This window comes from Triturus cristatus, chromosome 4_1 (assembly GCF_964204655.1).
Source record: "Triturus cristatus chromosome 4_1, aTriCri1.1, whole genome shotgun sequence".
NCBI classification, from domain to species: domain Eukaryota; kingdom Metazoa; phylum Chordata; class Amphibia; order Caudata; family Salamandridae; genus Triturus; species Triturus cristatus.
Genome location: NC_140585.1, coordinates 1,276,970,318 through 1,276,991,973, shown reverse-complemented (window position 1 = coordinate 1,276,991,973; position 21,656 = coordinate 1,276,970,318). Strand labels below are relative to the sequence as shown.

The window sequence follows — 21,656 nt, the reverse complement described above, 5'->3', positions numbered from 1 at the left end:
CCCGAGATGTACCGCCAGAGGTTCAGAGACTGCACCCGGATCCCGGGTACAACTTGGGTGGAGTACGTTAACTATTTCAGCCGAGCCTTCGAGGGTTGGATCAAGGGGAGCCATGTCACGACCTACGAACAACTCTTTAACCTTATGGTATGGGAGCACCTGTCGAACAACTGTTTCGTCGAGCTCAGGCAGCACCTCCTCGACAGTAAATTGACTGACCCCCGGCAGCTCGCCGCCGAAGCTGACCGATGGGAAAGCACCCGAGTGGGCCGGAGAGGGCCACACGAGCAGAACCGAAGCAACCAAGGCCAGCACCGTCCTCGGGGAGGAGGAGGAGGCCAGGGGCGAGGGAGAGACGCCCTACCGGCAACCCCCGTGGCCAGCACCCCGCCTCCGGCCGGCCGGGGCAACCCCCCGATGCGTCCTGGGTTCCGAGCCAACGTCACGTGCCACCGATGCCAGCGAGTCGGCCACTACGCCAATGACCCGAGCTGCCCGCAGAACCAAACACCCAAGCCCCGCCAGGTAGCTGCCGCCGCCCTGGGGGAAGGGCGATTATCGGAGGAACAGGAAGAGTATGAGCCGGCCCAGCAAGAGTGGGAACCGGCCGCCATGGTCCTGGCGTGCCTAGGGGGAAAAGACATGGTCCCGCGGGCTCCCCTACCCGCTAACACCAGGAAATACGGTCAGTGGGTGACCATTAATGGACATCGGGCCGAGGCCTTACGTGACACAGGCGCCAGTGTGACGGCCGTCCGCTGTCACCTGGTGAAGCCCGAGTAGATCCTGCCGAACATTCTCTGCCCCGTCCGCTCAGCCGACAATTCGGAAAGTCTGTGTCAAATGGCCTGCGTCCCATTCGAATGGGGAGGGGTCTCCGGCCTGTTGAAGGTGATGGTCCGGGATGATGCCCCCGTGGACTGCCTCCTGGGGAATGACCTCGAGAGTTCCCCGTGGGCCACCGTCGAGAGAAGAGAGCACCTGGGGATGCTGGGCCTCCCGGACTGGGCCTGCATAACCACCCGGTCCATGGCCGCCCGTGCCGTCCCCCGATCAGAAGAACCGGAATGGCCAGCACCTCCGCCCCCGGTCGCCCCAGTAGGAGACAACGACGAGGCCAACCCCACGGAACCGACGACCGAAGGAGACGCGCAACCCCCGGACTTTCCCGGCCTGGCTCAGTGGCGTCAAAACGGGGGGCCCACCCAAGAACAGTTCCGCCAGGAACAAAAGACCTGCCCCTCCCTCGAGGGACTCCGCCAACAAGCCAGCGCCCAGAGCGCAGGGGACTCCACCGGATCTCACTGGGTCTACTGGGATAACGACCTGCTATACAGCGAACAGAGAATCGCAGAGCTAGGGGCCGGTCGGGTGCTGGTGGTACCTCTCCGCTTCAGAGACTTCCTACTCAACCTGGCCCACGATGTCCCCCTGGCTGGACACCTGGGCCAGGACAAAACTTACAGTCGCCTAGTGACCCACTTTTTCTGGCCGAAGATGAGGAACGACGTCCTGAACCACTGCCGGTCCTGCCCCACGTGCCAAGCCAGCGGGAAGAGTGGCCGTAAGCTGAAAGCCCCTCTGCAACCCTTCCCTGTGGTCACCACCCCGTTCGAGAGGGTAGGAATAGACATTGTGGGGCCCCTGGACCCCCGCACGGCACAAGGACACAGGTTCATCCTGGTACTGGTGGACCACGCCACCCGCTACCCCGAGGCGGTGCCACTACGAACCGTGACAGCTCCGGTGGTTGGCCGGGCCCTAATGGGGATCTTCTCCCGGGTGGGCTTCCCCCGAGAAGTCGTCAGCGACCGAGGCACGAACTTCATCTCCAAATACATGAAGTCCCTCTGGCAACAATGCGGGGTCACCTACAGATTCACGACCCCCTATCACCCCCAAGGGAACGGACTAGTGGAGCGTTTCAACCGCACTCTCAAGGGGATGATTGGGGGATTGGAAGAGCCCCTCCGTCGCCAGTGGGATGTACTACTCCCGTGCCTCCTCTTCGCCTACCGAGAAGTTCCCCAGAAGTCCCTCGGCTTTAGCCCTTTCGAACTCCTGTACGGGCACCCTGTGCGAGGGCCCCTCAGCCTAGTCAGGGAAGGTTGGGAGATGGCCCCCCTAAAGACCCCTCCAGACGTCTTCAAATACCTCCTGGCCCTACGCAATCAGACCCGGCGCTTCAGGGAGATGGCCAAGGCGAACCTCGAGGCCAGCCAGGAAGACATGAAGAGATGGTATGACCACAATGCCTCCTCCGTCGAGTTCGAGCCTGGTCAACAAGTGTGGGTGATGTCCCCCACCGAACCATGTGCCTTGCAAGATAAGTGGACGGGGCCCTTCAAAGTGGTCGAGCGCAAAAGCCCCCTCACTTACCTCATCGACATGGGGACCTCCCGGAACCCCCTTCGGGTCCTCCACACCAACAGACTCAAACCACACTTTGTGCGCTCAGAACTCAGCCTCCTGATGGCTACGGACAGTGGGGCCGAGGAAGACTCAGAACCCCTCCCGGATCTCCTGAAGACTCAGGAGAATGACGGTTCCGTGGACGGGGTCCGGCTCTCTGATGCCCTCACCCCGGAGCAACGCCAGGGCTGCCGGAACCTCCTGCTGCGGTTCGCTACACTGTTCTCCCTCACCCCCGGGGTCACCCCTTGGTGTTTGCACGACGTGGACACCGGGGACAGTCCCCCTATCCGACACCGGGCCTACCACGTACCAGATCGGGTACGGGCCTGCATACAAGAGGAAGTGGCCAAATGCTCACGATCGGGGTCATCGAGCCCTCGGACAGTCCCTGGGCCAGCCCGGTTGTATTAGTCCCCAAGGCCGCTGCCCCCGGCACCACACCTGAACTGAGATTCTGCGTCGACTACCGGGGCTTGAACGCTGTCACCCGGACCGACGCTCATCCTATCCCCCGAGCGGACGAATTGATCGACCGGCTGGGGGCCGCCCGCTACCTCAGTATCTTCGACCTAACAGCGGGCTACTGGCAGATCGGTCTCACACCCCGGGCTCAGGAACGGTCAGCCTTCTCTACCCTCGATGGCCACTACCAATTCAGGGTCATGCCCTTCGGCATGAAGAACGCCCCCGCCACGTTTCAACGCCTTGTGAACCAGGTCTTGGCGGGGCTCGAAGAGTTCAGCGCTGCCTACCTGGACGATATCGCTGTATACAGCCGCCACTGGTCCGACCACCTCCTCCACCTCCAAGAGGTCCTACAGGCCCTCCAGCGGGCCGGCCTCACAATTAAGGCCGGCAAATGCCAAATTGGCCAAGGGTCCGTGACCTACCTTGGGCACCAAGTGGGAAGCGGGCTGGTGGCCCCGCTGCAACTTAAGATTGCTGCCATCCAGTCCTGGCAGCCCCCCGTCACCCAGACCGAGGTCCGAGCCTTCTTAGGGCTCACCGGCTACTACCGGCGGTTCGTGAAGGACTACGGCAGCATCGTGGGGCCCCTCACGGGTCTCACGTCCAAAAACCAACCAAAGCAGATTAACTGGACCCCCGATTGTCAAGCGGCCTTCGAGAAGCTGAAGGCCGCCCTGTGCACCGCCCCTGTGCTCCAGGCCCCCGATTACGGTCGGGAATTCGTGGTACAGACAGACGCCTCCGACCACGGCATCGGAGCGGTTCTTTCCCAATTGAACCCCGAAGGTCATGACCAGCCGGTGGCCTTCATCAGTCGACGTCTCCTGGCCCGAGAACAGCGCTGGAGCACCATCGAGAGGGAGGCCTTCGCAGTGGTGTGGGCCCTTAAAAAGCTCCGGCCCTATCTCTTCGGTACCCACTTCCGGGTACAAACCGACCATCGACCCCTGCAGTGGCTGATGCAGATGCGGGGGGAGAACCCAAAACTATTGCGCTGGTCCATTTCCCTGCAGGGAATGGACTTCACCGTGGAGCACCAACCGGGCCAAGACCACGCCAACGCAGATGGCCTGTCACGCTTTTTCCGCCTCGACGAGGAGAGTCCCCAAGAAGATGGGTGACTCTCCCCGCCTTCAGCTGGGGGGGACGCATGTTGGACAGGCCACACGAAGGGCTTGCTCCCTCCCCGCATGACAGGGCCCAAGCCCCGGCCCGCCAGGCGTGACCCACGAAAAGCACCCGCACCCCATCTCCCGACGGAACTCCTGCCCTCGGACCTCCATGTATCACGGGCCCCAGCCCCCACCGGCTCCTCCGGCCGGGTCAAGCCGCCATCTTGGGCCCTGCACCACGAGGCCGCGTGGCCTCCACCCGACCCTAACCCTGGGCCTGGCCGGCCCCGACATCCCGGCACCACCATCCACCCAGGAGGTGAGCGGACCACTTGGCAGGTCGATGGGAGAACGAAGCGTCAAGAGCTCATCCCCCGCCAGGTGCCGATCGCCTCCAGCTCCCCCAGGCGCTGGCTCCACCCCCTGCTGGGTGTCTGGACACCTTCATCCCAGGCCCTCCGACCTCCAAGTGCGAGGGTCCGGACATCAAAGGGCGCCTGCCCTATAACTGGGGCAGCTCCGGAGCAGGAAGGGAGTTGTATCCGAGAGACACCGAGAGAACTCAGCCTTGACGGACTACTGGCGCTGCCGTAGCCCTATCTTGCGAACCATCGTCCTGCCTGCTGGCGCTGCCGCGGCCTTCTGCAACATCCATCCTCGTCGGGACCTGCTGGCGCTGCCGCGGCCCGTTGTAACGACCATCCTCACCGGGACCTGCTGGCGCTGCCGCGGACCGTACATCGACCATCTTCACCGGGACCTGCTGGCCCTGCCGCGGACCGTGTACCGACCATCTCTACCGGGACCTGCTGGCGCTGCCGCGGCCCGTACCAGCTAAACCACCAAGCACGAGGATTGTGAGCTAATCATCATATCATCCGAACTACCAGACTGGTAACCAGACTGTCCCGCTACCCCCTTCCCTATCCTGAGAGACTTAAATCGAGGGGACCCCTGAGTCCAGACCTCCTTGTACTATCTCATTGTACCTTAAGAAGTGCATATAAAGAACGCTAAATCTTATCCTTGTGTGGTATCTGTCTGTGGGGGGGAAGTTATTTGTCTGTACGATCGCTAGAGACGGCTCTCCCCGGAGACCTCTCCCCCTGACCTCGGCCGACCCTCCGAGGTTTAATACAATTTCTTCATGATTATGTGTGCATTGCGTGGAATTCTAGTACTAAAAGTTTACCAATGACTCAGCATTTCATATGTTCTCTAGGTCTAAAAAAAAAAATCATTTGTACGTGATGGATGTTGGAGTTGGCCCATGAGGGGCACAGTCATGCTAGATTTTCAGCATTACTTGTGACCGGATAAATGATTTCCATTTGGATTAAGTTTATTAAATGTATCTCATGTTAGACCTGTCAGCCTTAGGGTGGTCTTCCCCAAAACTTTTTTCCCTCTCCTCATCCTTTTTGCGGGAACTTATTTCTGTAGGCCCTATGACTCTGTGCACTTTACCACTGCTAACCAGTACTAACGTGCTTGCGTTCACTCTCTTTAAACATGGTTACATTGACTTATACCCAATTGCCATATTTTTAAAGTGGTATACTATATACCCAGGTCCTGTAAATTAAATACTACCAGTGGGCCTGTAGCACTTATTGGGCCACCCACCTCAGTAGCCGTTTAAGACATGTCCCAGAATTGCCATTGCAGCCTGAATGCAGTTTTTGTGATAAACAACATTTGTGCATACAATACATGCAAACAGCATTTGTGAATGCCTGTGTTTACATTTGTTAGTACATTAAAGCCAGGCCTACTGGCTTTGTCAGTACTTGTTGACTAATAACCTGCTACCGTATCTCATTAGGAATGGTACCAAGCATGCCTTACACCAGGTGCTTGATTAAGTAGCTCTATTATTCTACTTTTAACATAATGCAAAGAAAATCAATTCAGTCATGAGAGGGTACTAAACTGAGCACGAAACATATGTTAGTTGGATGGAAGTGACTAAGATTTAAACTGAATGCAGCATGGATTCAGCTTACTTAGTTTTGGTAGAAACAGTTAAAAGTTTGTGATTGTGCTACTCCTGCCTGATACAAACTTAAAAAATGTTTCTCACATCATAGTTCTCAGGTAACATTCGGGGGGCCATGTTGTCACCAGATGCCACTGGGCCACAACTTCGGGGCTTGAGGACATTTGCTTACAAATATTAGCAGTTGTGGTACTTCCTTTCTGCTCCAAGTCTCTACCAGCCACTTACTCTTTTCTCTAAGGAGCCAGGCTGGCTGCTTCTTATTGGGCAGTGCAGCCCTCATTTAAGAAGGCACTCAAATTCAGTTTGGAGTACAGGAAGTGGGTAGCTAAACTCGGAGCACCTCAGAAATCAAAGTCAAGGTAGACAAAAACAAAAAAAACAGAGCACAGACAATTCTCATCCACAATCCTTTTCTCTTCAGAGATGTGAATCGTAGGAATGCAACATATCTGGACCTCAAAACAGCAGTACAAGCTCAGCACAAAATAAATGGATAGCAATTCTTCAGTTCAGCCTTACACCCAATATCAGTGGGAATGCAATGAGCTTCATCTGATGACATTGATGCTACCACTGACAAGATCTGATCTAAGCCTCACAAAGAATTTGTGAGCCGGTCCCACACATAACAGTTTTTCAGGACATTTGTGCCTCAATAAGCAAGACTTGAAAAAACTCTCTCATTACAAGATATAAAGGGTGAAACGTATCAACTGGTTAACATGGTTAATACATGTACACATAGAAACTTGACTGCATGAAACAAGACAAAGCAATACAAAGTAAAATGATAAAGAGCACAGACGTCTTGTTACACTGCCGTGCAATATTATACTTGTCCATATTCCCCATGAGCATGGGTTTACACAGTTTTCCATTGTTTAGATCGAGGACTCTTGACTAAGAAACACATTAATTAAACAAAAAAAAAACACCTCAAAGAAACTTATGAAAATCATAAATAAATCGATCCCAAGAACCCACAATGAGAACTTTGGCAGATCACTAAAGTGTAGCAGATGAGTGAACGTAGAAGGTGATCAGGACTGTGTGGACATGCATTGTATCTGCCTGAGCAGAGGTTGTTCATTGGCATATCTTTGAAAGGGTAGTTTTTGTCCATACTGCTCTGCAATAGGGTTCAGAACAGGTCAGGAGAGAACAAAATTCAGACTACAGAGCACTGGAAATTGAAAATAGGAAGGTTCAAGTGTACTCGTACTATTTATCATCACACACTTTAAAAATAACTGATTACAAACCTAGGTTGGAACGTAAATAATGCAAAACAGCTCTCCATGCTAACTGAGTGTATTTACAACACTAACATTCTAAATACCCCCACCACAGATGGTCTGACAGACATCCTTGGACAATCACAAACAAAGGAACATTTTTCACTCTAATTTGAGACATAAACATCAGATCCTTCAAGGCATCCCAAATAAAGAGAAAAGACAAGAGAATAAAAACACCTTGTTTAGTCTTTTAGGAAGCAAGGACCAGAACCTGTGCAGCTTGTATGTAAACTGCACAGCACTAAGCACCACAGCTCCTCATCAAATTGCAATCTATTTGCTCAGCATAAGAGCTGGCATCACACAAATCGATCACCTCTTCATCAATAAGTGCATTCATCATCAACCAACTTACAACTCCTTTGAGGCGAGAGGGGTGTGTGGTTCCCTTTATCAAACCTTGTAAGGCGGTGAGGAACACATCCCTCAGGGCTGTTTGTTTTTTATTAAAGGGGAGGGGCCGTGTTGCCTACTTCCCTAAACATTGTTAGGCCATGAGGACCCCATCCCCTCGGGCCTTATAAAAAAATATTTTGGGCGGAGGCCATGTGGCCCCCACGCCCAGAGCAGTTATTTACCCGACGACCCCATTTCCAAGGCCACTTATTTAAATGAAGTGGTCATCGGCCTGCCAAGCATCAATAGGCCCTTGGGACCCCAAACCCCAGGGCCTTTTTTTTAAAGGAGGAGGGGGCCTGCGTTGCTCCTCTCACCGAGTCTTTTTAAGCCCTTGGGACTCCATACCCATGGCCATGTATTTTTTAAGGAAAGGAGGACCACACAGTCCTCCTCTCTGAGTCATTATGGGCCCCGGGGACCTCCATCCCTGGTAACATTCATTTAAATAAAGCGGGCAGGGCTGCAGCCCCTCTCCCTAGGGGACCCACCATACTCTCAGGCAGAGGTTGGAACTTCAAGGCCCCCACGCCTCCAGGCGGCTCCCTGCATACACCAGGAGCCAGCATTGCTCTCTCTTGCGAGGAACAGCTCCTAATGCTGAAGCACCTAGATAAAGTTGTGCAGTGGATTCATCCAGGGCAGTTCACCTTATATCTAATATAGGCACTAGGAGTCATTTTCTCTAAGCCTTTGGCTTATGGGTTATTATATCTCCGAGTCCCTTCCAAGCAGAATGTAGCTTTTGCTATTGAGTAAGACTTTTGGATTACACTGTATATTTTGCAAACAGCCACTAGGCCTCACTCACTCTCCAGAAGAGAGGAGATGGTAGTGACAAAAAATCAAAAAAGGACTATTTGTGGTAAAATTTCATTTAATGAATCAACTGCTATATACGATTTACTGCATCTGAGCAGAGCACTGCCCCAGAAGAAATATTTAATGTGTACTATTTGCTCTCTGATCTGCATTTTTGCACTATTGAAAAATTGCTTATATGTTAATATTTTATCCCACAGGATCCATCATGGAATCATAGATCTTACAGACTGGCCATTGCAAAGCTCAACCCACCCATAATTCCTTTCATTCCTCTCTTCCTGAAAGGTATGTGTTGTGGTTACATGTGAAAAACCAGAAATCAAGTCAGTTAAATTGCATCTCTGTAGGGCTGAAATTACTGTCAGATTTCAAGGATGACAACGTGACATAAAGTTGCATACAATGAATCTAAACAGGATCCATTCAAAAAGCTACTGTTATTTTGAAAATCTGACAAAACTGCAGAACCTTAGGTCCATGTTAGACCTCACAGCTTTAAATGAACTAGTGGTTTAAGATGTAAAATGCACCACATTTGTCATGTTCAGTAGACAGTGGGATCAGGGGTAACATGCCACATAAATCAAGCTCAATGTCTGTAGCATACTGCAGGAGATCTGTAAATGATATTACAGTTAGAACTGACACATTAGCAATGGAGTTCACTAGGAGATAGAGGTGATATGTTCGAGACCAGGGACACAGGATAAGAAATAGAACTGCAGTGGCCATTCTGAAAATGAAATTTAGGCATAGGTTTATTAAATCATATAATATGGATGAAGGGTATGTTTATGCATCTTTAATGGGATGTGAAGTTAAGGAAAGAAAGCGAAATATTTTATTTTACTATTTTTATTTGTTCAGACCACCAGTCAAAAGCATTGGCAACAGGAACAAAATTCACTAGTTATAAAGGAACATATTTTTTTGGTCAATTCAATTATCACTTTATTGACATATTACCAAACAGTAGATTTGATCCATGCACTCCCCTACTAATCAAAAATAATTAGTAGGTAAAGTGGTTGGGTACAGATGGGGTACGCTCACTGAACCTGAATGTCCTCTCGACTTGTCAATCATGCACTGTACCGTGCTGGTGCAGTGTCCCCATTGCACAACCTTTTAGTTCCTAATTATGAATCAACACTTGTTTCATTAGGTTCAAAAAGTGAATTAGTACTGTGCTTTATCAAAAACGTATATTTATAAATTTTACTTGTTTATTATGCATCTATTGTTTTATCTGTTGTAGTCAACAAAGTTCATTGTGAATATGTGAAAAGAATAATCATCCCGATGTAAAGATCCACAATACATTTTGAACCAAAGGTCTTTCACCAGGAGTTCATTGTGTACTGTGGAATGAAAGAAAACTTATGTTCAAACACACATATAAAAAAGAAATATCATATTATCTCATCAAATGCACATTTCCATTGAGTGGTCAGTCTGGAAACCTGTTGCTTAGAATTTCATTTGCTCAATCATATGTTCAATTAACATAGCGCAATAGCAACTTCAAAAGTATCACATACATTCTAGATAAACATTGTTAATTGATTCATAAACTGTTACAAGCATGCATCAGTTATTACATTGAAACATTCAGAGTTCATGGTGTATCAAATCAGTGTGAAACACTGAAGCTCAACTCTAATACAAAAATGTTTTCATTGTCATCTTGCTAACGAGTATCGCACTTTTCTTGTAATATTCATGGTATGAAAAATGGAGTGCTCCCACCTAGGTATATATGATTTAATATCTAACAATAAAATGGAAAATCATGCAATCTACATGAAATGGTACGAAAAAGGGTTGCTCTACCTAGCTGTATACAATGAGAGGTCTAATAATGAAACAAAAAATCATGGGTCAAACAAGAAATAATGCGCGCAAACGTGTGAATTCTGTTATTCAGGTCTATCTGATGAAAAACTCTAGTCCGCATGTACTTTAATATGTGTACAATTTTGTGCTGGTTAACACGTGCTCCCTGCTTCTGAATTATAATGTAAGTCAATTTATGGTCCACATGTATGTTGATGTGTGTTTGAGTGACATATTAATCGGTATAAGTCATCAGTGTCTGGGATATAACTGAATTCAACCTGAAGTAGCGACACTGTAATGTGATACAAAAAACATTGGTCCTAGACCTATATTTAGAATGAATTAATAAAAAAAAATGTGTTTTGTATATGTTTCGATTAACCATATCATTGAATGAAGCAAACAATCATAAGAATGCAACAACCGACCATGAAATGGATCACCATATATTTATTTAAAGTAATTTGGTGAGAGCCAGACAGTTAATATCATGAACAATTTAAGAAAGGTTGCTCCAGAAGAGGGCGTGCAGTGAAAAAGGGGTGCTCAGGTGTAGAGTGATGAAAGAGAATACTTCAACAGAATATATATAGAGAATTTAATATGTCAAAGCAAAGGCAAAACGGTTGTAGTTCACCGTCCTTGGTAGTCTGGCCCAAGTATATTCACATAAACGTGTATATTGGTTCTCACTAGAAATCAATTCGAGGATGGCACATGAACAAAGTTAGAGGTCCAGACTGAATAGATTGGGCGTCGACGTTTCGATCCGACTTATGGCCAATTAGGGTTTTTGATTTCCTCGGCCTTGCAGATCTTCATCAGGACTGAACTGGGCAACCTAAAAAGCAAGTGGCGCCAAACGTCAGGACGTTGCATTAAAGAATTAAAACACAATTGGTATAGATAACCAAGTGGTCTCACCTATCAATTAGGGGTGAGCAATGAAGTCCATGGTTCCTTTAATGAAACCATTGGGGGGGGGAAATGTTTTTTTTCTCCAAGTTAATCTTAAAAAGGAATAAAAATAATAATAGGGAGTAAGGTTATTGAGTCTTGTAATTGCCAAAAAGCTTATTTGGCTGAAATCTACGAGCTGGTATCAATAGAGAGAGATTACCTTGACACTTAATGTCCAATGAATGCAACCCGGAGGCTTCAAGGTGATGGTAATGATTCCAACCCCGCTGCATAAAGAAGAAAGAGCTTGATTCACCCACGAGTTATGCACATGAACACTGCTTGCATGAATGAGGGGTAAACGTTCAATTACCACATTACACCATATCGAATTATATCACGATGAAACCACTATATTCGGCATTGTGGGGCTGCTGGTCTCGCCAAGTAAGGAGTGTTGTAATTATCTTAATCCCATAATTGGTATAAGGAGGTTTTTTATAGCTCGCTTCAGTGCTTCAAAAGGGGTGGGGGGCGGGCGGGGGCGGGCCGGTTGAAAGAACAATTGCCTGCGTTACGCGGCCGCTAGTATGGTAATGTAATACTGAGGGATTAAGTCAGGGAAAAAGTCAAGGAAAACCCCGCGTATACAATTGACCTGATGTCATAATTAATTATATACGGATTATCAAGTTAGACCAATGGATAAAAACACTTACTAGTATAAGTCATAATTTCTAAACGGGCTCCGGGGGTTTATTTGTATACGACAGAACACGCCTTCCAGTACGTGGCCGTCTCCAGGCAAGTCAACAAGGCCTAGTGAGAGGCGGTCGGCGCTCGCGCGCCATAAAACGTTACCGACAACGTGAAGCAGTACGTGATCGGTGTACGGGGAACGAAAGGGAGGAAAGACTCTCCCATTGTATGCCAAAGTAAGAGGAAGAAAAGGGGGTTAAGGCAAGAATGCCGAAATACAAAGAAAATCTATACAAGAAATATTTTACAAAACGACAGTTAATTACATTGTGCAAAACATAGTGAAACCACTTAACATCGACAGTACTCTACATACATAATGCCCGTGAGCATAATAAATACACACACGATTAAACAATTTGATCAACAAGACTTTTACATTGTTACAACATTTACGAGGTCCATATATAACTTAACCCAGTGGTGTAGCACACTAGATCCCTAGTGTGCTTTCAGGGAGAGATTATGGTCCCCTAACTATATAAGTCATCAGTGTCTGGGATATAACTGAAGTCAACCTGAAGTAGCGACTTAACTGTAATGTGAGTCTCCTAACGTTCTTCTCTGGTGTATAACTCTCCCTCAAATTGTAGTCATGTGTCTCTCAATGGTAATACCATTGAATAAAATCACCCTGTTTTTCCATCGGGTATGTGATGCTTAAATGTGTGTTAGTCAAAATACAAATGTAACACTTGGTTAAGGTAGTGCACTTTTAACTGTGTATGACTGTAACATTATCACTGATTAATATACATAGTCCGAATACATTACCATGCTGATACTCCATACTACATACATTCTTCTTGCTCATGTCTATCGCAACGTGTTACAATATATCATTGTTGTCAGGAAAGTACTTTACAATGGACGTTAAAGCGATGTTAATCCTGTCCAAATGTAAAATTCTTCATACTGTCGGATGTTAGTGCTTGATAGAATATTCTATGCGATCATTGAGTCAGATGGTATTAAAGTATTTAATAGTTTGATCCAATATACTTCTCTTTGCAATACTTTTTTTCCGTTGTCCATGTTTTCTCTGATCAAACCCTGTTCTAAAATTAGGTATCTCAGGTGACTAATGTTATGTGCGAAAACGTTTAAATGTATTATGATTAATGACTTCTAATTTTTAAATTTTATGTTTACTCTTGCGTTCAGTCAGTCTGGTTTTAATTCTGTGTTAGACTTTGCCCACTTAGGAGAGCCCGCATTGGCATTTCAACATGTATATTACATTTTTTATATCACATGTGGCATTGGTTCTTAGTTTGTTTTTGTATCCTTTAGATGGATGATTTATCTCAGTGCCTTTTTATAATGTTGTTGCAGTTTGTGCTATTCGAACACAGGATGGTACCTTTGTATGTTGAACTCTGGTTATCAATGGGATTCTTAGCATGTAGTAACTCCTTAGATTCCTTTGGATGTTCATATGCAAACATTGGTGTGGAATTGAATATGCCCCTGAAGTCAGGTTCAGATTGTATCATAGGCCGCGGTTTCAAAATGTTTTTTCTGATCCTAGTGCTGTTGGAGGAGTATTTTGATATAAATATAATTCTTTTGTTCTTTAATTGAGTTGGTTTGTTTCTAAATAACACTTGACGATTGGTCTTTTCAGCTCTTGTCTTAGCATCTATTATGATGTCTCATGGATACCCTCTGCTAATGAACTTCTCACATATCATGATTTGGCTTTGTCATATGTATCATTGTCTGACGTTTTCCTCACTCTTAATAGTTCAGAATAAGGTTCAGATTTTTTTACAAAGAAAATTGGTGAAAACTGGAATCATGTAATAAATTGTTCCGATTGGTGGATTTGACAAAGATGTCAGTTGTTAGACTTTTGTTCATCAAGGAAACTTTCTCATCCAAGAAAGTTATTTGTGTATTGCACATCTCATGTGTAAATTGCACTTAACTATCGATTGAATTTAGATGTGTGATTGCTATCTCAAACTGGGTCTTTGTGCCTGTCCATAGAAGAAGGAGCAGCCCCTGCTCCGCTCTGTCCACGATGAATGAGGGGGGTGTGAGGGAGAGCGAGGTGGAGGACAGGTGTCTAGTGGGCAGGTGGCAGTTCAGTCGATGGTTGAAGTAGGATAGTCCTTGATTGTGTAAGGCTTTGCATTCATGCGTGAAGATCTTGAACTGGCATCTATTCTGGGTGGGTAACCAGTGGAGGTTTCTGAGGTGGCGGTAATGTGGGCCGATTTGGGGAGGTCGAGGATGAATCCGACTGCGTGTTCTGTATGGTCTGGAGTCTTTTGAGGAGGCAGGTGGAAATGACGTTGTAGCGAGCATTGCCAAAGCTCAGGTGGCTGGCGATTAGGGCTTGAGTGACAGTCTCTCTGGTGTTGATTGAGGTCCATCTGTAGATTCTGCAGAGCACATGATGGATTTGGAAGAAGGAGGCGACTGTGTGGACTTGTCGTTTCATTGTCAGTTGGCTGTCGAGGATGATGCTGGGGTTGGTCTGTCGGTGTGGATGTATGGCTGAGTTTCATTGTCCACCAGCTGTGGTCCCATGCAGAGGTGTTCTTCTGAAGATCGGTACTTCTGTTTTGTCACAGTTGAGATGGAGACAGCTGTCTCTAATCCATTTGGTTATGTTGGTCATGGCGTTGTGGACGTTGGTTTTGGCCCTGACAGGGTTTTCGGTGAGCGCGAGATAAATTGAGTGTCGTCGACTTAGGACATTATGTTGAGTCCGTAGGATCTGATGAAGTCTGCAAGGTCGTCATGTAGATGTTGAACAGGGTGGGGCTAAGGGATGATCTTTGGAGTACGCCGCATATGATGTCCTTGAGTACGGCAGGGAAGAGAGGCAGACCGATAGTCTGTGGGCATCCAGAAAGGAAAGAGGCAATCCACTTGAGGGCGTTTTGCTTTATGCTGATATTTTGGAGTCTGTCAATGAGGGTGTGGTGGGAGACGTTGAACTCAGCAGAGAGGTCGAGGAGGATCAGGGCCACAGTTTCTTCATGATCGAGGAGGGTTCTGTTGTCGTCTGCGGCAACAATCAGCACGGTCTAAGGGCTGTGGTTTGCATGGAATCCTGATTGTGATCTGTTTAGTAGGTGGTGTAGTTCCAAGATTTCATTAGGCTGTTTATTCATAGCTTTCTCAAGCCCTTTGCTGGGTAGGGAAGCAGGGAGATTGGTCTGTAAATGTTTAGGTCGATGGTGTCGGCAATGGACTTTTTTGCCTGGGAAGGTTGCTGTGAAGATGGAGGTGTTGAGGATGCTGGTATGTTCTGTGCTGATTGGATTGGCTCTGAGGTTGAAGAGGTTGTGGGGGCAGGGGTCAGTGGGTCCCCGGAGTGGATGGACAACATGGTGGTTGTGGTGGTCTTGAGTGGTGTGCGTATACCAGATGGGTATCGTTCTTGTGGTGTTCACTGGTTGGTTGAGGTTGCCGAGGCTGGTGGGTAAAAGTTGTTGATGGAGGCAGTCTTGCTGTTGAAGTAGTCTGAGACGGCATCTTAGAGTTCTTGGGAAGGGTGGATGGTGTTCTCTGTAGCTACCGGGTTGGAGAATTAGTTGACAGTCTTGAAGAGTTCCTTCGTCTGGTTGCCACTGTGTTGATGCGGTTGGTGATGGGTGCTCGATTGGCTACCTTGATGTACAGGTGCTAATCACTGAGGGCTAATTTTGGAGCTGCTCTGTCAGAGGGGTCCTTGGTGACATGCCATCGCTTCTCCAGCAGTTACACTTTGTTGTTCTGAGTGCTTGGGTGTACCAGCTGGCGTGTTTTGATGATTTTTGTTGGTTTCAGATGGGCGACTCTGTCGGCGCATTTGTTGATACAGAAAGAGATGTTCTGGACATCCTGGTCAAGATTGGGTTGTGTGATGCTAAGGGTCTGAGTCCATTGATTCTCAGTTACTTTGCCCTAGCTGAGGTAGATGGCATTCTTCTGGTGCTTGGCAATGGTATTTTGGGAATCTGCGAGGGTAAGGTGGATGATGGTGTGGTTGTTCAGTTGAGTTCTGTGACGTGGATGAATTGGAATCTGTCGCTGGAGGTAAAGATGGCATCAAGTATGTGTCCGACTTTGTGCTTGGGTTTGGGGATTAGTTGGGTGAGGCCAATGTTGTTAAGGTTCTCCAGGAGGGTGGTAGAGTTGGCATTGTTGGGGCATTTACATGAAACTCTAGATCACCAGGCAGGACGTAGTGGAGGGAGTCAATGGCAAGGGGTACGCTGAGGTTTGGAGATGGCATCACACGTCTGTGCGCGAAGATGCCTCTGATCGTGGTCCTGGCGGCATTTTGTTTTTGGAAGTTGAGGTCTTCCATGAGATGGGTTGTGTTGTCATGAGTAACAGTGCATCTGATGGTTTCTCTGAAGATGATGGTGATTGCCCTGCCGTGTTTGTTAGTGTGGCCTTGGTGCATCATTGTGTAGCCGTCGGGGTGCTGGTGGTTAGGTTGGAGTTCCAGGAGGGGTTGAGCCACGTTTCTGTGATGAAAGCAATGTCCGGGGAGAGGTTTTTGATGGTGTCCCAGATTTCCATGGTGGTTTTGCTGAGGAAGCGGGCGTTGAGCAGGATGCACTAAAGTGTTTCCAGGTTGTTAGTAGTATTCTGAGTGGGAGCAGTGCAGGGTGTGGTGCAGGCGGGAGGTCCTGTGCAGGTGAGCGCTTTAAGCACTGAGCAGCCAGGCCCTGCCTCCTCCTCTCCCTGCAGGCTGCAGGATTGTGGGCAATGCAGGTCTCTTGCCAATGTATATAACTGATGTGCCACCCCGTGGGATGCAGGTGAGTGCTATAAGCACTGAGCAGCTGCGCCTTGCCTCCTCCTTCTCCCCGCAGACTGCAGGGTTATGGACAACACAGTCCTCTTGCCTTGGCATGTAACAGGTGTCCCGTGCAGCAGGTTGCAGGTGAGTGCTATAAGCAGCTCTTCCTCCTCCCACAGGCTGCAGGGTTGTGAGTATCTCAGTCCTTTTTCCCAGGTTTAGAACAGTGAGTTAAGTGCCCCATTGTTTCTTTAAATCATTGACACTCAAAGTACGGCCCTCCTGACCTTTACATCTGGCCTGCTGGTCAACAGCAGCACTGGGCCGCTGTATACTCCACTCAGCACTAACAATACAAATATGTCAAACAGGCAAGGGTTTATTTAAAGGTTAATTGATGTTAAAGAAAGGATGTAACTGTGGCGTCCTGCATCACTTATCTTTAGGAACAACTTTATTTATAAAGAGATTTTGCAGTAAAAGTATAAAAATTTGAGTCTCTTCATAATTCAATAATGTATTTAATTCACATGCAGGCACATTTCCATATCGTAGGTCAGGAAATAGAGCCACTGCTACTTGTCGGGGCAAATGGAACACACTGGTCGTTTCACACACAGATGGGAAGAGGATTCCACTATTCCAGAACAACTCTCCATGTTGTTGTGGATTTGAACCAGTGTGTATGAAGTAAACATTCATATGGCATACATATACAACCCTTGTGCTAGAAGGCATTAACAGTGCAGGTGGGGTCCCCAGGTTTGGGAAAGTAAAAACATTTTTAAAAAATCTGCCACCGAGGAGCACGCACATCAAGGGCATAACAGAGGTCTCTGCAGCCCCTGTGGTGAGGTCGGGGTCCCCAACCCTCCAGGGGACCCAAACAGACCAATAGCCCCCCATTCAGCCCAAGGCCAATTAGTGTATATGAGACATGAGAATCTCAGGGGCCCCCATCACACGGGACGAGGGACATGTCTGCATTGTCACTGGCGCACATCCCTACAATAAAAGCATTAACAGTAATGTTACCCACAAATAGGGTTCAACCACTTGTCTTGATGGCGTATAAGAGAGTTACACTACACAAAATATATTTCCATGTTTTTAATTACTAGCCACATGAGCCCTCTTCACAGTAAAAATGTGTGTAATTAAGAAAGTCCAAGTACTAAATAAAATATTTGTTAATACTTTTCAAACTAGGAAAATATCTCACTAAAGTACTAACCGTCGGCAGATTTCATTAACCATAAGAAACCTGCCATCGAATTTCATATAATGATATACTTTTTTAAAAATAATCGTACGTGTGAGAGTGAAGAAAAATAACTTGTGAGATAGTAAAAAAAGACAACTGAATGTTGATTTCGGATTACCTGTCTTGAAGTTGAATTTTCAAACACAGTTACTGCTTTCATTTACTAGTTTCACTACGCATTGGGTTTCAAAGTATTCCAGGCCATTATTCTTAGAGTTGTGGTAATCAGGACTTTGCGCCCACATACAGATACAGCACTTTCGCACATAGATCAAATAGATCTGGCAGCATGTGTGTGGGAAATATATTGTACTTTATCAGGTTTTTTTAGGTCAGAATTGAGGAAAATATGTAGCATTACCATGTACCCCATTCTTAAATGCAAAACTGAGGACTGTGAGTCAGGGGGGTGGTGTAGTACCTTGCATTATCCCTGTCCCTTATTACCTGGAAAAATACCATATTCTGGTGTACCAGATGTCTCACAAATCACATATTTGTCATTTAGACTATTTTCTCACACGTTTTACTCGCTCACAGCATGCGCATTGAATAGACAGTTTTTTAACACAAGGTGTATTGCATTTTGTACAGCAGTGATTGGCAAATGAAAACAGTGATGAAGCATAGAACGTTACATAGACCCACAGCCAAGTCATAAATATTACGAGGTATGTCGCCATATTGCAAACGAAAAAACTATGAACTCCATCCTTCCCACCCTCCCAACACATGGTCATGTCACCTAAGCTACGAAATCCAAATATGCAGCAGTACATTCGAGGGGATATAGAAATGGTATAAACATGCGAGGGCAGTGGCAAAAAATGACACCATGTCTGAACAGGCAGGGGACAGAGAGGGGACCCCGCCAAACCACTACCATAACCAGCATCTAAAAGAGTACCCTCGGCAACAGAGTCACGGAGTGCAAGGGGGTTGACCAACAAAGTGTCACCTGCTCCGGGAGTGGCGGTGAATGTGTGCATAGGTCGGTTATTCAGGTGCCATGTCCTGCGCTTTAAACCCCTCTAAAAGAGTATCCTATTCCAGGGAAATTGTTTTTTTGCAGAGGCCACAATACTCCTCTCGACAAAGAGCATCGCTCGCTGCAAGCCCCCAGTGGGCCACCTCATCGCTATTTATTTAACCTGGGGGCTATCAGGGATTTCTAGTGTCGTGCTGTAAGACTCTTTGCTAACAATAAGGCCAAATCAGCAAATCACAGTGTCACCTTAGAACCGCGTGGCCATGAATGGAGACCAAGAAAATACTGCACTGGTGTGTGCCATTGATCCAACCCATAACACCCAATAAGGCCAATGCCACTTCTGCCCAGTACTGAGCTCAATGGGGACAAGTCCAGAGCAGGGGGGTGAATTTGGTCTTCAAAGCTTTACATCGGGGACAGCTGAAGGAGGCTGTAGGGAACATCTTAGTGTGCCTATGTGGTCCACGATTTGCCCTGTGCAGAATAGAAAACTGAATACATTTAAATCTAAAATTGCGGAAGGGGCGCTTGGGATATTTAAGTATGCGTGTCCAGTCTTTTTCCAGGATTTCCAGAATGAGGTTGGTTTCACAATTCAGTTTCAAAGGAGTCAGCGACACCTCCTGGTATGCTAGAGCCCACAATAAAGCCAGCGAACAAGGTGCCTCACATTTCCCATAGGGTGCGTGACCTGAAGTAATACATGCATGCCGGGTTTGCTCCCATCTGGGACCCAGGGCTGCTGCAGATATCAGACTACTCTAGCATGTGTCAAAAATAAAGTCTGTAGAGCCCAGGCAGCTGTACAAAGTCCACATGGGACAGCAGAGTGCCCTCCTGCAATAGCGATCCCATTGTCAACACCCCTTCTTGTTCCCACTGAGCCAGACGTCTCACCGTGAGTGTTCCCAATGAGGTAGGGCGACTGCGTATGGGAATATTTGGCCTATACAGTGTGAGGACCACTGCGTATCTCAGCGCAAGTTTCCAGTAGGCAAGACCCACCTGAAGTAGGAGAGAACATGACCGCGGGGGATCACACTGGGGCACATTAGTCTATGAAGTTGACCATTGTCGATCTGGGCTGGGGTGAAACCTGTTTCTGACAGATCACAACATGCTAACCAATATGGCAACCATTGTAATTGCCCCACTATGCCTTAAAGTCAGGGTCCAAAGGCCAACCTTAGATGTGGAAAGCTGTAATTTAGTAAGACCGACGCTGTGGTATTCAGTACCCTAGGTGTGTTCATCTAACATAGAGTTCATCAACTGGAATCCCCAAGCCGGCACTACCACTGGGAGGTTCACAAAATAGTACAAAAGGCACAGTAACATAACCATCTTCGCCAGGGCCAGCCGGCGCATGACTGACGAGGCAGAGTGATCCAAAAATATATTTGTGATTTAAGTGAATTGATCGTTCTTACAAGGTTGCCTTCAAACAAGTCCTTTGCATCCTGATAGAGATGAATATCTGGGTAGTGGAAAGTGTGAGCAGCAACAGGTGGGTTCCCCTCATCGAAGTGCAAAATGGAACCTTTGGAATTGTCAGCAAACTGAAAAGCTCAGGACTTGTCAATATTGATATGTATATCAGATATTGCGTGGAAGGATGTCAATAAGCGGAATATGCCCTGTAATCCAAAACAGAGGTCTAAGAGGTAAAGTAGCATGTCATCTGCATACAAGGACTCTGAGGGCATTGCTAGCCCCACCGGTATACCCTATTCTTCAGACTCCCGATGAATATGCTGTGCTAGAGTTTCTAGCACCAGTACAAATAAGAGTGGCGATAGGGGCAGCCTTGTCGAGTTCCATGTGCGATCTGAAATATGAGATAAGTCCCTGGCCGTTGGGTCCTTTTACAAGAGAGTGACCCATTGAATGTATGGGATTCCAGAATGGACCAGCGCTGTCAGTGTAAAATCCCACCCCAGGGTATTAAAGGCTTGGCAAACACCCAAGGAGACGCAACCTGCAAATGGGTAATCCTCACGGGATGCAGTCATGACGTGAAACAACCGACGAATATTCAGCAAGGTATTGCAACTGGGCACAAAGCCACATTGGTCCCGATGTGGTAATTGCTGGCACAATGGGAGAAGTCTGTGGGCAAGGATGTTACTTAAGATTTTATATTCTTTGTTTAAGAGGGAAAGGGGTTGGTACAAAGTAAGTTCCACAGGCGATTTAACAGGCTTCAGCAGCAATGTCACTACTGCCTCTCTAGTAGAGGGAGGAAGCAATATTTCTTTTAGGGAGGAATTATATTATTTTTCTGAGCACAGTACTAACTTAGAGACATACGCGGAGTAGAATTTTATCTGAAGCCCATCTGATCCCGGTGTTTTATTCCTGGCCAGTACTTTAACATTCCCATGTATTTCTCCCGGCGATACAGGCACACTTAGAGTTTCCCTCTCATTCGACGACACCCTAGACAGTGTTGCCCACTGTAATAATGCAGCAATAGCCACAGGGTCCGGGAATGCTGGGCTGTATATAAATAAGCATAGAAATCATGGAAAGCCCTAAAATAGCCTTTTGGGTATCCGGCAAGCCATTAATCGGGTCGTGTATGGTGAGAATGGGTGTTGGGGTGGTGTCAGATCAAATCAGGCGAGCCAGCAATGG

General features: G+C 47.3%; 1 protein-coding gene across 1 annotated transcript in view; it reads left to right on the top strand.

The window, feature by feature from the left end:
- RAPGEF3 (Rap guanine nucleotide exchange factor 3) overlaps positions 1–21,656 on the top strand; it is an 870,850-nt gene that overhangs the window by 810,298 nt on the left and 38,896 nt on the right. The window contains exon 24 of the mRNA XM_085654789.1: positions 8,714–8,801. Within this exon, the coding sequence (XP_085510915.1) occupies positions 8,714–8,801 (88 nt within the window). The remainder of the gene's footprint in view (positions 1–8,713; positions 8,802–21,656) is intronic.